General features: G+C 42.2%; 1 protein-coding gene across 10 annotated transcripts in view; it reads left to right on the top strand.

Moving 5' to 3' along the window:
- ATP10B (ATPase phospholipid transporting 10B (putative)) overlaps positions 1-17,067 on the top strand; it is a 294,689-nt gene that overhangs the window by 263,714 nt on the left and 13,908 nt on the right. For 9 of the 10 annotated variants that reach the window (XM_057491415.1, XM_057491433.1, XM_057491430.1 and 6 more), the window contains 6 exons: positions 1,832-2,153; positions 4,976-5,052; positions 6,365-6,490; positions 10,918-11,118; positions 12,519-12,599; positions 13,665-13,769. In XM_057491415.1, coding sequence (XP_057347398.1) covers positions 1,832-2,153; positions 4,976-5,052; positions 6,365-6,490; positions 10,918-11,118; positions 12,519-12,599; positions 13,665-13,769 — 912 coding nt within the window. Of the gene's footprint in view, positions 1-1,831; positions 2,154-4,975; positions 5,053-6,364; positions 6,491-8,317; positions 8,787-10,917; positions 11,119-12,518; positions 12,600-13,664; positions 13,770-17,067 lie in introns of those variants that run through there. The other variant, XM_057491436.1, reaches the window with a different exon arrangement.

The following is a 17,067-nucleotide window of genomic DNA, read 5'->3' as shown; positions in this document are numbered from 1 at the left end:
CTGTGGGTTAGGCATCCACGAACAGCTTAGCTGGGTACCTCTGGTTTGAGGTCTCTCTGGAGGTTGCAGTCAAGCTATCAGTCAGGGCTGCAGGCTCATCCGAAAGCTCAGCTGGTTGGGTTTGCTGTGGAGAGGAGGCCTGCTTCCAAGTTCATGGACATGGCTGTAAGCAGGCCTCAGTTCCCCACCATGGGGGCCTCCCCACAGAACTGCTTCACAGTACAGCTGGTTTCCCCCAGAGCAGACCATCCAAGAGAAAGGGAAGAGTGTTAAATTGGAAGCCACAGTCTTTTTATAAGCTCATCTTGGAAGTGACATCCCACCACTTTTGCAGAACTCCCTCCTTTAGAAAGGAGTCGCTAGGTGTCACCCACACTCCTGGGGAAAGCTTACACTCAGGCATGAATACCAAAGGTACACTGAGAACCATTTTAGAGGCTGCCTACCCTACCTGATGCACGCTAAATGTTAAATGAATGGGAACTGCTGTGATTTTTACATGGAAAATTTGAAATAAGTAAATTCAGAGATTTTACTTTGAAGCTTATAAATCCAATGACTTGCTACAATCATATATTAGAGGAATTTATATAATTTGTGCCAGCCCCAACTTCCAGCAAGGACTCTCTTGATCTCCTCCCAAAATAAAAATCTCAGGTATGTATAACAACCCACTCTTGGAACTACTTCTTGGGGCCCCTCCACTTTCTGTGCACACCCTGTTGCTTGCAGCACTCAGTTCCCTAAAGGAGGATTCTGGAATAATGAACTGCAGTTCTACATATGCCAGAAGAAATTCTTCCAAAATTCTCAGAAGCTTCTAGATCCATGGTTCATAGATCTGTCATTTCAGAACAACCTTCTCAATTTTTACCTAAATCCACATATTACCTGTATGTTTATTTAATAATTTTATTTAAATTGACTCTGAGCATTTTTAAGTTATTTTAGATGAATTTTTGAGCACTACAGTAAATGCAAAAGTATCTTCCCTTGCCATGGATAAAAGAACACTGCTAAATAAAGACCATGTGAACAAAAAAATGGTAATAAAATGGGTAATATAGTTGACCACCACAGCTTTTCACTACTTTTATGTAAAAGTGATATTTAGGACCAAAATCTGACTTTATCTTCAATATAAGCAAAAGTAATGGAGAAGAGAAATGATATAAGGAAATAACTTCTGTACAGTTTCAAGGTAAACATCAGTAAAGAATACGGTTTCAAGGTAAACATAAGAAAGTAAGACTTTCATAGCCATGTTAGTAGTAACCAATATGACCAACACATTCACACCAATGGATAAACATGCAGTCAATGTATTTTTTTCAACTAAGCAGCCACAATTCAAGTAGTAGTGATCTGCCTCCCATACGAAGCTGGATGACCTTGGCAAGTTACTAAGGATTTGTTCCAGTCTCCTCATCTCTAAGCTAATAGGTAATACTCACCTTACCTATGGCACAGGGATGTTTGGAGGATCAAAGCACTGAAATGGCTTTTGAGACATGACATGCTGTCATTATTTACCATCCTGTTAGTGTTATCTTATACCATCCCTATATCAGTCCCCATCTTGCTGAGCTATTTCTGTTCCCCTTTCCAAGGAGTCTCTCCTATTCTGGCCATTTATTTGATCCCAAATTAATATTGGTTTGGGGCTACTTGAAATACTGTAGAGAAATGTAAAGCTTGGAGAATGATTCCTTGGTAGTCTATATAGTGGTAGAGTTTTATAATTATTTTACTAAAGGATGAAATAAGATTTCTAACCTACATTTCCAGTGTTGCCTACTAAATACTCTTATTTATTATTCTGTCTCTATAGGAAACCTGTGAATCCACCCTCAACAGTGCATTGGAAGAAGTAAAGCAATTTCATGGACCACAGAAGCCAGACCACAAGCTCTTTGGGTTCCATCTACCTTTTAAGACAACACCTCCCGCCTCAGGAGCTGCAGCTCCAGAAGTTGGATTGGTCATCGATGGGAAGACGCTGAGTGCCATCTTCCAGGGAAAGCTGGAGAAGAAATTTCTGGAGTTGACTCAGTACTGCCAGTCTGTCCTATGCTGCCGCTCCACCCCCCTCCAGAAAAGCATGATAGTCAAGCTGGTGCGAGACAAGCTGAGCGTCATGACCCTTTCCATAGGTACCCGTCATGCTGAGATGTGGGTGGCACTTTGGCAAGGCTGATCTGACAACAGGCCTGAACTAGAGCTGGTGGGGCAAGTATCAAAGTTGAAATGCTGAAGCTGGGGGTCATTCATTGTCTTAGAGGAAGCCACTTCAAAGTGACAGTCAAGATGTGGCAGCCAACAGATAAAGCAGAAGCTAAGTAGAGTGGGAGAGTGAATCGAATTCTCAGGAGTAGTAGGTCAGCTACGAAAAAATCAGGACTTAAATGGAAGTCAGAGCCAAAAGGGGCCTGAAATTCAGAATATTCAGTTGACTTAATAATATACACTCAGGCTAATTCAGTTCTGAGAGGCAGACCATCTCCCTTGTGATACTTAACACATGGTACAATACTATGAACCTCATGTTTTTGTGAATTTGATAATCTGCTGCGAGTTGATGGCTCACAGGGAGATTTTAAAAGTTGGGCCTGTCCCATATTTAATGTTATGTTAATTTCTGACTACAAGGCCCTGCCCAAAGCATACCATCAATAAATGTTGGCTTGTTAGTTGATGAAGAATTCCTCATAGGAAACTAAACTTGAATTATGACTGAGGCAGAGAAATAAAAACTGTACTTACTACAAACCTTCTAGGAACAACCAAACCTGATTTACAAGAATCTCCATGATCTGGTCTCCATTAACCCTCTAGCCATCTCTCCCCACAGCCAGCTTCTCTCTCCAGTCTCAGCATTCCTGTTCCAACCAGATGAAAGTGCACGAGCCTTGTCTTGTCTCTCTCACTTCCAGGCCTTTGCACAGCTGTTTCCCCCATAAAGCATTCATCCTTCCACTCCTACCCAATCTTCCTTTCCTCTGGGAGCTTCCACAGCACACAGCCCTCGTCCCTCCAAAGCACTGTTATGCTTTCTATGCTGGCCTGCTCTGCAGACCACAAGTTCCTTGAGTTGAGAGACAGTCTGACTCTTATTCACCATTTCATCCTGTGCCCAGCACATACCAAACTCATAGTAAATATTGCCTTCATTTAGGGACATTTCTTAGATGGTTCCAGGTCCTCTTCCTCCTCCACACACATGGAAATAGAGTTTGTTTCCTGGCATTTCAAGTAAGAAGACAACTACACATTGTTTTTTCTCCTGGTCTTCAGGTAAAATCAGTTCAAAACAAGCAAACAAAAACAGAGGCAGTGGGCAGAAAAAATACAGGAAGAGGAACTTTAGCAAAGCAGCATCATAATTTTATTCCCTGAATTGTCCTTTTCAAAACTTCCAACAAACACAAGGCAATAGCCCAGGACTGATTCCCTAAGGTAAGAGATTGACTTCACAACACAGCAGCAAAAACAAAACAAGCAAGACAAGAATAGCACGATTCCACACCTCTATGTCCACTGGTTTGCTAAGAGGTTAAAGAATAGAATTGTTCTGCCATGGGGAAGATTAAAATTTGGCACTGCTGTGCTACCAAGAAAAAAATAATCATCCTAAGAATAGTGGTACTTAACAATGACAAAATTTTTGACTTCAATAAAATTTGTTGCCAAATAATTAGGGAAAGAAAATTCGCTCCCCTGATTCCATATTCTCTGTGATTTCTAATATAATATTAACTACAGACTATTATGGGAACCTACTGGAAAAAGAGGCAGGGCCAGGAGGAGCATGAGGGCAACACAGTCCGCAGACCATGGCCTATAAGCTGAATCCATCCCACTGCATGTTTCCACAGGGATGCTAAGGATGGTTTTGTGTTTTTAAATGTTAAATGTGTAGAAGACTATTCCCTCTCAGCAAGAACAGTTGTTCAGTTTTGCTTCTTGGCCCACAAAGCCTAAAATATTTACTATCTAGCCCTTTACAGAATAAGTTTGCTAAACTCTAGTCTGAAAGATAAAGCACTGAGAAAAGCGAGGCTTGGGAAGAGGCCTCCCTGTACAGAACTGCATTGTCCAAAGTGGTTGCCACTTAGCTGTATGTGGCTATTTAATTTCAAATTAATTAAAATTAAACAGAATTTCCCCAGTCACATTTCAATAGCCACATGTGGCTAGTGATTTCCATATTTGACAGTTAAGATAAAGGACATGTCCTTCCTCACAGAAAAATCAATTTGACAGTGCTGATATAAAATGAGGTTGTGTATATGTGTATTTCTAAACCTCAAATTTCTTGAAACTTAGCTCACTGATTAGGAACTCAATGTAACAAAATGTACCTTAACCAAAAAAACTAGTTGATCCCATTTTTCTGTATTCAGAAACAAAAATGAAGGCTGTCCCCGTGCTTGCACACCACTGACAACCTGATGATTTAGCTGTCCAAACATTGCAGTTATGGTCAGTATTTTAAATTATACTGCATTAGGAAAGGTATACTGGCCCTAGAATCAGCAATATCTTAATTCCAGTTCTCCTGGGCTCCTTCATTAACTGGATTACCCTTACCGAGTCCATACGTTGCTCAAAATCCCCATTTGCTCATCAGGGAAGCCCACTGTGGCATTTGTGAAGGCCTTTTTTTGTACACTGTAGAGCAGGACCCAAGTCTCACTTACTTGCCATTGTATTCCCAATAGTTAACATGATGCCTAGAAAAAAAAATGCAGTAAGTATTTGTTTCATGATAAAGAAAAAGTAGGATTCTTGTCCAAAGAAGGATATCTCTCAGGCCAAATACTGTAGCAATGACTTTTCCTATAGGTCTACTCAAAGCAATGTTTAAAACATTCGATTCTGTACAAATGGAGACACTCTAGAGGCACTCAAATAAAACCTGTCACACAGCAACTGGGCCAGAAATAAAGACACCTTATGACCTCTCTTCTTTCAGGAGATGGAGCAAATGACGTGAGCATGATTCAAGCTGCTGATATTGGAGTTGGAATATCTGGACAGGAAGGCATGCAGGTATTGTCCCCTTCAACTCTTCTTGCTTCTTCCTTAACTCTTTTATCCTTAACGGAAAGTTCAGGAATTCCCTGCAGTGTTGGAGGAACCGTTCCCTGAGAGCTTTGCAGAACTACCATCTGAAAGTCAGGGAACTCCCATGCCTGTTCGTAACCGCCGTCAGCCCAACACTACTGCCCAGTTGTTCAGAATAGAGCAGGAAACTGAAGAGCATGTGGTTTTCTACAGGCAGTTGGCAATACTGTATTGTAAAACCAAGTACTACTGACTATTCGTGGGAGACAAGCCTTCCTCTGAGCCCCATGCTTCCTCCCTATTACCTCCACCCACATCCAAAGATGCAGTGTCGTCCTTCAGCAGTGACAGATGTAAGCACCTTTGAAAAATATTTTCAATTGCTGTTTTAGTCTTGATGGCTAGCTTGACCTACAAATTGCTTGGTATGCTTTAATACTATACCTAATTTAGTCACAATTCAGCTTGGAACAAGCATACTAACTTGAGCTGCTAATGTTTCCCATTAAAATAGACCCCACGTTGTGGTTTTGAACCTTTAACAACTGCATCCTGCCCTCCAGTGCAGACATTGGGCATTGCCTAAATCTGTTGTTGAGGTTGAAAAAACAGTTACCTTCACAGTATCTACCCTTTACCAGCATTCTACTCAGCACCTTCACATTTAGTATCCCAGTTAATTTATTCAGCACAAGCCTGTGTTATAGATTGTTTTCCACTGTTTTCAGATGAGGAAATTGAGGCTAAGAAAGGTTAAAACAGCCCGACCAAGACTCACACCAGAATTTACAGCAAGGCAGGTCCAAACCTCATACTCTTAAAGAGTACTATGAGCTGAGTCTTGTTCTGAGCAATCCCACGGGCATTTAAGCTGCATGTAAAAGAAGAGCTGTCCAGCCACTGGCTCCGTCTGAGAGTGGAGAGAATGGCCTGCGCAGGGAGGTGGCCACAGGTGTTCAGAGGCCTGAGGCTCACTTGCGTGGAGACCCCTACTCAGGATGCCGGGTACCCACCACACCCCAGCACCTGACACATACCAGGCCACAGGAAATGCTTGTTGGAAAACTGGAAGGAGGTGAAGGGCCAGACAGGACCACTGGTCTCTTCAGATTCTAGTGAGATTTGGATTTCTCAGAAGAGGGGGCGGGGTGTCAGGGTCCAAAGAGCCACCCAAGGGTGCCTCCTAGTGACAAGGGGTCTTTCAGACCCGGCCAGCTGCGGGCCCAGAGCAGAGCCCACCCCCGAGGGTGCGCGGCAGCCATGGAAGGAAGCTCTCGTGCCTGCTCTGCCCTCCCAGGCCGTCATGTCCAGCGACTTCGCCATCTCCCGCTTCAGGCACCTCAAGAAGCTGCTGCTCGTGCACGGCCACTGGTGTTACTCGCGCCTGGCCAGGATGGCGGTGTACTACTTCTACAAAAATGTGGTGAGTGTCCCTACAGCAACCTCCCCCCGAGGCCTTGGGAGTCCTTGTGGGGCGACCAGCTCTCCTCACACTGCTAGACGCAGCATCTCGGCATAAAGGAATGAGGCCGACCTGGATTTAAATCCTAAAACTGCTCCTTATTAGCTCTGTGACCTTGGGTAAGACCACTCACTTCTCTGGGCCTCAGTTTCATCTCTGATAAAAGGGGCCTCCTCAGTGAAGTCACCGTGAGGACTGGCAACACCGCATGGAAAGCCCTGAGCACACAGTAGGCAGCATGAGTAGCTGTAAGCATGGACTCTGCAGTCAGACCCAACTGGTTCAATCGAGGCTCCTACATGTAGCAATGGCCTACATGTGACCTACATGTGACCTCACTTTCACCACCTGTAAGAGGGGATGGTAATAATACCTTTCTCAAGTATTTGCTATGGGGCTTCAATGGGAACGTGTATGTAAAATGGCTGATATGTAGTAGCCACCCTATAAAGTTAGCCGCTATTTTTTATTATTGCCACAGGGTCATTATTCTTAGAGGGGTTCCATAAAAAAGATTGCTTTTCTGACTGCAAAGTGGATTTGAAGAATAACTAGCTGGACTTGTATCTTGCTTTCCTCCCCAGATAGAGCCACCCCAATGCACAAGCCATATCCCACCCCTTAGGAGAGTAAAGGTTTAGGACAGGAGTCCCTAGCTTCCTTCTGAGACCCTGCATATCCCTTCAGCCTTCCCAGTGGGGAGATAGCTCAGGTTTTCCTCTTGCTTGACTCTAGCTTGCTGTGTGAACTTGAACTAGTCACTTAACCTCTCTGAGCCTTGGTTGCCTCATCAATAATACGGCAAGATTATAACTCTCTCCCTCAATGTATTAGCAAGAGGCTTTAGTGTCAGAGTTCTGGAAAGCACTAATATTCATTTCTATCTTATTGCTAAGAGCCCCAAACAGGCACACACCAACTGAGGTATTAAAACTGTCAGAGGCTCTGGTTTGGAAAGCCCTCAACAACAGGTATAGGAAGAAGCCATACCCTTGCTGTACTAAGGGAGGGAACAGGGCCTGAGTATTTCATTATCTAGTTCAAGGACCTTTGAATAATATCCAAGAGTCTGCAAATAGAACCTGATGCCTGTTTGCATTAGTAAAAAGGGAAGGTTAAGACCAGGTGATGGAAGAGAAACACATTATTCAAGCAGCAGCTATAAAATGGAATTTTCTTCCTCTTGTTCCATTCGCCCAGTCCTCCTCTCCCCTGTCACAGTTACCCTGGCTCAGGAGTAAGTATTTTTGTGCAAAGTTCAATGCATGTGTAAGTAAACAGCACGACAAAAAATAATGTAAATTTGGTAAACTGGATGGTAATATTATTTCAGCAAGTCTACACAAACAAGTCACTCTATTTAACTTGAAACTCACTCTGAGCATGAAAGACTTTTTATTTAGAATTCAAAATGCCCTGTTTAATTTTTTCCTTGCCTCCAAAGAAATCATTCTTTTGAATAAGCACAACCTCTTCTGTGCATTAAATTTGTGAAATAGAAAAGGAAACGTTTCCAGCCAGCCATGCTTTCAAAACTTAAATGATATTTATTTCCAGCCTGATACCATGCTTGAAATTGCAATCCTGGTGCTGTATTATCTCCCATTGCAATTAGAGGGTGGAGAACTATGACTTCCACATCCGAAACTAATTTCAAAGGGGATTAAAACCCTGCCTGCGCTGAAATTTGAACAATGAATTAATTATTGCCCTGTAGCTTCTTGGGAGGAAAAGCAGGCTCCTGATCTCAGCGATACCATCCCTGCATTCTGTGCACCCCTCCTGCAGGGCAGAGATGTCAGCCAAGCAGGGGAAGCAGCACCGAGGTCCTAACAGGGCCTGTGGAAGAAGAAACACTCTTTAGTGTTAAAACTCCAGGATACTTCATCTATTCAAGTCCCTATGGAACATCTTCTGTGTCAGGAACATTATCCCACACTGGTTATAGAGCAGAGATCTAGACAGACAGGGTCCGTGCCCTCCCAAGACTGATGGTGTAAATCAAGGCTCAGTAAGCCAATTCTGCAAAGAGCCAGATAATAAATATTTTCAGCTTTGTGGGCCATACAGCCTCTGCCAGACCTACTTAACTCACTGCAGTGACTTCAGAGCAGCTACAAAAAATGTGTAACTGAATCAATGTGGCTGTGTCCCCGTGAAACCTGATTGACAGCTGGATTCATCCTGCAGGATGTAGTCTGTCACCTCCTGGTCTCAACAGATCTCGCTCCTCAAAATGTGGCTCTGGAGCAGCTCAATGCTAGTTAGAAATGGGAATCCTCAGACTGCACCCCAGGCCTACCATCTCAGAATCTGCATTCTTAGTGGACTGTGAAACCAGAATACCTGGGTTTGAACCACATGACTTGACCTCTCTCAGCCTTAAAATGAGGATAGTAATGACTGCCTTGTAGGGCTGTCCGGCGGACTGAATGGCTCACAACAGAGCTTGGAGCACAGTAAGTATTTCATGAGTCTCAGTTGCTATTATTACCGCTCTTGTTGCTACTATCGGCCTCACCTGTGAGACGGCGTCACCTGCAGCTCTGGCACCCTAGGATTCTACAGCTCTGACTCACAGTTCCAGCCCAAGCCGGCCAGGGTCTTTGGTGTGCCGCTTACACCACCTGAGCCAGTCCACTGCCTCTGTATAAATGGAGGTAAGAGTTACAGTCTATCTAGTTGGGGAGAGAGAAGCAAGGCAGGAAGACAGAACCCGGAGAAGTGAACCCCTCGTACAGCTGCTGAACACTGGTCTCACGGAGGCTTTAGTCCCTCAGTTCCTTAAACCCACCATGGCAAGTGGCTGATGTCACTTAGGGACTCAAAGTCAGCCTGTCGTGTACTTCAAACCTTGGACCTCAGTAAAAAGATCAAGCCCTCTCCCTCATAAATCTCCCCTGCTCAGAAATAACTTCACCAAAACTTGTAGGAGAAAACCCTCACAGCATCACAGGACTGTAGTGGGAGGAGGTGAGCTGAAGCCCCAAAGCGCCAATGGAGGGGCTGGCGTCCCAGCAGAGAGATACAAGGCCCAGGATAGCTCAGAGCTCCACGGTGGCTCTCAGAGCCAGGAAACGTCCCACTAGTCATCTGGGCAGAAAAGCCAAAGGATGGATCTCCTGGGCTGGTAAAACATTTTTCCAATCAGCATTGTTATTGCATAATCCAAAAATAAGACCAAGATAGAGCTTTGAAAACTTAAATGCTGGTTGTACCATTTCTAGCTCTCAACTGGGGCAAGAGGTAATTATCATAGAGCCTTAGACTCCTCAGTTGTAGAGTGGGGCTAATATTATTATAGTAGATAATTAAATTTTTAGATATAACATGTTAATATAACAAATATACTATTATTCCATTAGCAATAATATGTAATTTATCCCAACAAACTTTTAAGATTACTATTATAATACATTAATTGATGGACAATAGACATCACACTCCTGGAACAAATAGAAGCTCAAATAATAATTATTGGTGTTACAACAATAATAACATGTTCATCTTATAATAAATAGCCTCTTCATAATACCAGCCCAGCAGTTAGAGAATGAAAATTGTAGCTTGAACACAAACTTGCTGAATCATTTCTTACGATCCCCTGCACCCCTCTGTGTCTAGCCGCACAGAGCTGAGAAGTTCTAGTACTAACTCCAGGACCAGCTGCTTAAAGTGACTTCGGTCAAGTCCCAAAACACATCACAAGATGGTAGACAGTAAGAGTGACCCAGCCCATCTAAGTTGGGAGGTCTCAGGTGGGAAACAGCTTTCGAAAGCATAAAGCAGATTGAGGTGGAAGATTCTTGTTCATGCTCTTGACTTGCACAACTACTAGGAAAGTATTGTGAGCAAAACCTTCCCCTGAGTTCCTCTTCTCTCCAGCTCCCTGCCCACAGTCTGGTTTTTCTGTCATCGTCGCCTCAAAGCTACCCCTTTCTCTTAGCACACTGCTAACAGTAACGACTGCTTTTCAGTATCATGAGCCAGAGGCTAGGTGTTACTCTTACCATTTGAAAGATGGCAAGATGATGTTGAGAATGGTTAAGCAATTCGCCGAAGCTCACACAGCTAGTAAGGGTCAGAACTGGGGACTCGAAAGCCGTCCTAACTTCTTCCAAAACCTGTGCTCTTAACCACCACAGTACACTTACTTTAACAAGCTGGTGGACTTTCCCTGAGGTCCTGAGAACATTCATAGTAGTAGTATTAGCAGCTGCTGCTCTAAGGATTAGGGTTCTCTCCAGTCCTTACACAACTCTGCGTGTCAATAGGGAGGAAGATGAAGCTCCAGGTCGGCGTAGGGGCTTGTCCAAGGCTCCTAAGCAGCAGGTGATGGCCAGCTGCCCCTGGGTCCTCACTCATGAGGCCGCTCCCTCTGCCCGCAGTGCTACGTCAACCTGCTCTTCTGGTACCAGTTCTTCTGTGGTTTCTCCGGCTCCACCATGATCGACTACTGGCAGATGATATTCTTCAACCTCTTCTTCACCTCCTTACCTCCTCTTGTCTTCGGAATCCTCGATAAAGACATCTCTGCAGAAACACTCCTGGCATTGCCTGAGCTATACAAGAGCGGCCAGAACTCCGAGGTGAGGGGCTCAGCAGGCGGAGGGAGGTGGTCTCAGCTTCTCCCTGACCTCAGACTCCTCCCTGGAGGGGTGAGAGAAAAAGCACTGAGCTGGGCATGGGGACTCCTGCATCCTGGTAGCCACACTGTGCCGCTTACCTCCCTATGTAATTCCACTCCCCTTTCCCAGCCTAGTTCTCATTTGCTATTAAGGGTGATGGGCCAGAGGACCAGACCAGGGCATCTTTCTTTTTAGTTACTTCTTAATTTAATTATACATTAATATGGGACTGCCCCAGTTGAAGAAGATAGGACATGTAGAAAGATCACATCCCCTTAGCCAGTCCCTCTCTCCGGGCCTTTGCCAGAACCCCAAGGTTCAGTTTGGGAACCCCTGGAACTCATCACTGAGTGAGGCATTCATAAATGAGGGCTTTTACCTCACGTCAGGGAAGGCAAAACTCAGAACTCAAAATCATATACAATCTAGAAACGCTGGTATCAAGTACAAGGCCACCATCAGGATGGTTTCTTAGGTGTCACCAAGAGACCATGCTGACACCGTGGATGACCTGGGGCCAGACGAGCACAGATGCACTCAGGAGGTTGGATGGAGGTGAGGGAGCCTGGCTGCCTTGAGGGAGGAGCTCTGGGAAAAGGAACATCAAAATGTCATGAGGCTGCCTTTGCCCCTGGGAAGGAGGGCAAAGAAAGATGTGGTATTTAAGAGCTGGTCATATTTTGTGGACAGAACCAAGCCCAGTCCTAACCCAGAGAGGACACATGTACATCTCACTTTCCCCTTCTCACTTCCCCCTTCTCCTAGGCATGCTGGCTGTATAATATATATTCCTTAAGTATCTAACATTAAAATAAATTAATGTAGCAAAAAACATAAACTGTAAATGGTTTCACTCATCCCAGGGGAGGCAGGAAGAGTGAAGCACAAAATGAGGATTCTCTCTTGAGAACCTGTGATCCTGGACTGTGATGAAAGCTCCCTTTCAGATGCTACTCAGAAACCTTAGAATCTCTAAACTTACCAAGTCTGTATTAGAACTAGTAAGGTGCTAATGAATAGTAATCATTAATAACTGAGCATTTACTAGATACTAAAGCACAATTGCATTGAGACCTCTGAAAACCCAAGGAACAGTTGTTGTTGTTAACCACTTTTTATGGAAAAAGAACCAGCCCTCAAGGCAGTTTAGTGATGCACAAGATCACAAAGAGACAGAGTTGGGACTTGAACTGGTCTGTCACCCCCAGGTTCATACTCTTAATTGTTCCATTCCACTGCCTCTAGGATAACTAGCTTTGTAAGTGCCATATTATTTGCCCCACCTATGCACGAGAAAGTTGCTTGCAAAGACAGAAGCTTGCTTTAACAGTGGTAACTTTTGATATGTTCTTTCATGACAGTGCTATAACCTGTTGACTTTCTGGATTTCCATAGTGGATGCATTCTACCAGAGCTTCGTCTGTTTCTTTATCCCTTACCTGGTAAGTCACATTGTCCATTCTAACCATATAAATTATAGGGTGGAACTGGTCCTGTTTGTTTATATGAAACCCTAGACTAGTAGTGTCTTTCTGGACATTTCAGAGCAGAGGTTCCAAATACATAGCCTGCAGACTACATCCAACCCATGGTATTTAAGGTCAGAATGCTTTACCAAAACATCTTAATTTTGGCCAGCTTCTGTAAAACTGAAAGCTATCTGAAAGCTATCATTACACTGGGTCATTTTTCCTTCATGGCAAAATCCAGAGTTCACTGCCCAGCTTAGATGGGGCCCATGGTCTCTAGTTTGCCATAGTCTCCACCATTCCCTTTTATATTATACCCAGCCTTCTTCACTCACTTACTGTTTCTTACTTAAGCACTGAAAGTATTTGAATTTACAACTCTTAATTTATACTTAGATTTGTGCTTCCAAGGCCAGGGTAACATACATTCAGGCAACAATTTTGTTAATAAAGAATATTACATTATCTGAAATAAACCAAGGATGCAGATAGCAAATGCTACCAGCCCCATCTCAATTTGGTTATGCAGCCTTAAATAGTGAGAAGTTAGACAGCAAAGAATATCTTTATTCCTCCCGGGCAGGGAACCAGCAGATAGGTTTGCTACCAGGTAAACACTGTTGTCTACTCAGCCTCTGGACTCACATTCTGTTGAATTAGCGTCAATATAGGTGTTGACGAGGCAGGCATTTTGTGCATTTGAGTTTCCTGGCTTATAACACCCTTCCTGGCCAGGCCTCTGCTTGCCTTTCCTGCTTCATCTTTTGCCCCATGTCCTCAACAGCCCTACCATCTGGGATTCTTTGGACTTTTAACCCTAAGTTTTGACCTTTTACTGGTCGACCTTTCCTCTCTCTTTTCAAGAGATTAGCTACTTATTATGGTCTCAGCTGATAAATTCCCTCTTCTGTACTCCCAGGGACCTTGCACTTGCCCCCACTATAGCATTTACCCCATTATACCATGCTGCTCTTCCTAGTAGGTGCTCAATAAATTCTTTATTCATTCATACCACAATGTTCATGGCTTCCTCTGCAGACCTACAAAGACTCTGACATTGATGTCTTTACCTTTGGGACACCCATTAACACCATCTCCCTCATCACAATCCTCTTGCATCAAGCAATGGAAATGAAAACCTGGGTAAGTGCCCCAGTGCAGTTTTGGCCTAAAAATTGTCTTCCTGTCCATCAACCACATTCATAATTTTGAGCTGTTTGATCCACATAAATACATACTGAACTCCTACCTGTGTCCTACTTAGATAGGGATGAAAGAGGTGTAAGTATAACATTTCTGGCTTCAACTTGCTTATCTAGCCAGGATGATTAAGACATATAAAACACTGAGACACAGTTTTTTGTAAAAATAGATATTTTTTATTTTAAAAAATTCAGGGGTGTTTCAAAGACAAGGAAAACATTATTCAAGACTGTGGTAGGGAGCAATGCTCCCCATTTAATTTGGGTTAAGAGAAGACTGCTTCCACGTATGTATACCTCACGAATGTGCAAATATCACATTTAAAGTATCTAAAAAGGTAATGGCAGCTTTCACATTAAATTAAATTATTCTAGTCATTGATAATTATAAAAATCAAAGAGCTTAAAATGACATGCCAGGGACCTATCTACATGATTTTAATATATCATTTAACCTCCAACAGTCCTTTGTGTTGGGTGGCTTTTTTTTCTTTTTCAGTTTTATTGAGATATAATTAACATACAGAGTACTGTATAAGTTTAAGATGCACAGAATAGTAACTTGATGTATACATCTATTTTGAAGTGTTAGATGTTAGCTAAATTTATCATGGTAATCATTTTGCAATATATGCACGTGTTAGGCATTTTTTTTAATTCCCGTTTTATTGGAAATAGATACAATGAGGTTAAGACACTTTCCCCAAGTAGGTCAAGATAGAAGCAAGTTTGAACCCTGACAGTCTGAATGTGCAAGGAGACCACTTTACAGAAACATTTGTCCTTAGCCAAGTGGAGATGGCTCTTTCTGAAATCATATGCATAAAAAATTTGAAAAAGTGCCCCAAACAGGCTCTGTGTTCCCTACATTCTGCAGTGGAACTTCCTCTCCATCCACCCCTACCACCATCACAAGCAAGACCAGGCCCTGACATGCTGGACAGTGGCTGAAAGAGCCACCCAAGGGATGTTCTGGCACAGAGTTACTATTTTGAAAAACCCCCTCTGCTCCAGTTCATGCCAATGACAGAACAAAGTAATAAAACCAGAAGGGCATAGCCAAGCTTAAATACAGGATAAATTTCTTTAAGAATGCCCAATACCAGAAGAGGCTGAAACATAATGGGGTGAGAGAGGAGGAAGGGGGAGACATGAACAGTTCCAAACTGAAGGCTTCCTGGAATCTAGGACATGAAACAGACCATGGCAGTGGGGAGTCTGGCTCCTGGGAGGTAAGGAAGACTGAAGGCCATTTATTGTTAAGCTCAAAGTCTGGGCTGGAGCTCCCCCACTCAGAAAAGAAGGCTGAAGAACAAATGAGAGTGACAGGCTGTTTGAAGGTGGTTTTACCAGAAACTGTGAGTAAGGCAGCCAAGAGTCAGAGATACAGCTTTAGCTGAGCCAAGCTTAGGAAACATTTAGAACTCTTGAAAAATTGTGCCAATGAAATTTAAAATGCAACTTGTGGGATCCATTCTAGATTGGACTTGGGCAAAGAGTAAACTACCAAATTGGAAGGTACTGGGAACTCATTCAGAATGTCACACAGATATGAAAAAGTAATGAAGAGGAATGTTGGCTAGAATAAATGGCTCCAGCATCCACACAAGAAAATTGATAGAGGAAGAAAGGAGAAAGAATGATAGAGAAGCAACACCTGAAGAAATCATCACTGAGAATGAAAATTAAAATCTGGATATATCAGAGTGAAACTACAGAGTACAAAAACAGAGAAGATCTTAAAGTCAACTGGACACTATGGACAAATTACTTGAAAAGAAATAGTAATTAAACTGACAGACAACAGAGGCCAGAAAACAATGGAATAATTACCTTCAAAGACTGGAAGGGAAATAGATACAGTTCCACTGTCACTTAAGAGGGCAGAATGGCATTTTCAGATAAACCTGGTTAAGATTTACCACACAGACACTCACTAAAAGAAGAAACACACCACTGCAAGAACATAAAAGCTGAAACTGTAAGAAGCAACATAATGGTGTGGAGGGCTGTGCAATGGTCATTCATGCAAAACAGCATGGAAATACACATTTAACTATACATTTTTCCATAAAAGTCCACATTTATTTAGTATCTCTTAAAACTTAAGGTACCTTGAAGTTAAGCATAAAGGAATAGAAAGAAATAAGAGGAATGCAGGAAACATATAGTGATGTAGGGAAGATGAAAAGATCAGAACAAAGGAAATGATGGCAAACAAAAAAATATAAACTAAGATGTTCAAAATAAATCCAAATACTGTATATCAGTACTCTTAATAAATGTAAAGGGATTTTTACATAAGAAAAAAAAGCCACCCAAAACGCACCTACTGAGAGCAAAAATAAGGTTGGATTTTTTTCATCCAGCAAGTATAAGGAGAAATGAACGAATTCACAGTTGTGTGAAATTTTTAACAACTCTACCAGAAACATACATAGATCAAAGAAAAAGGATATAGAAGCTTGAATAAGCTATCACATTGTATCTAATAGTTAATATACAAAATCCTGCTCAAAACAAACATGCATCTTTTCAAATACACATAAACCACATACCAAAAATTAAAAGACCAAATTCTGAATCACAAAGGAATTTGAAAGAATCAGTATCATAAAGACCATGTTGTCTGACAAGAATGTATTTAAATTAAAAATGAGCATTAAAAAGAGAGCCAAACAAACCTGCTTGAAAATTTTACAATGAACTTCTAAATAACTCATGAAGTCAAAAGTAAAACATGACAGAAATTATACTTATTGCTGAATGATGATGGAACTACTACACATGAAAACTTGTGGGATGCAGCTAAAACTTATAATCAGAAACAAGAATTCAACTCGAACTTTAAAAAGGTGAGAGAAAAATCAAGAAAACACTAGAAAGCATCGATAAGACCAAAATTGCTCAAAACCCTGATGAAAACAAATCTCTAGCAAAACTGATCAGGAGAAGACAAAAAGAGAAGACCACAAAAACGATACTAGGAATGAAAAAGACTGTAATTATAGATAGCTATAATCAATGTTACAAAACATTTTCTTGAAAATTTAAACAAAGTTCATAATTTCTTTACCAAAACATAGTCCAGATCATTCGACAAACCTGAATAAACCAATTGCCATTAAAGAAACTGAATTGGTCATCTTGTCCCCAAAAACACCAAGCCCAGAGGATTATAAAGGTGAGTTTGACCAATTTTCTCATTAGAAAAATAGTCAGTTCATTCTTCAAGGCTA

Source organism: Manis pentadactyla, chromosome 2, assembly GCF_030020395.1.
Source record: "Manis pentadactyla isolate mManPen7 chromosome 2, mManPen7.hap1, whole genome shotgun sequence".
NCBI classification, from domain to species: Eukaryota; Metazoa; Chordata; class Mammalia; order Pholidota; family Manidae; genus Manis; species Manis pentadactyla.
The sequence above is the reverse complement of the archived record's forward strand: the minus strand, read 5'-3'. Positions and strand labels throughout refer to the sequence as shown.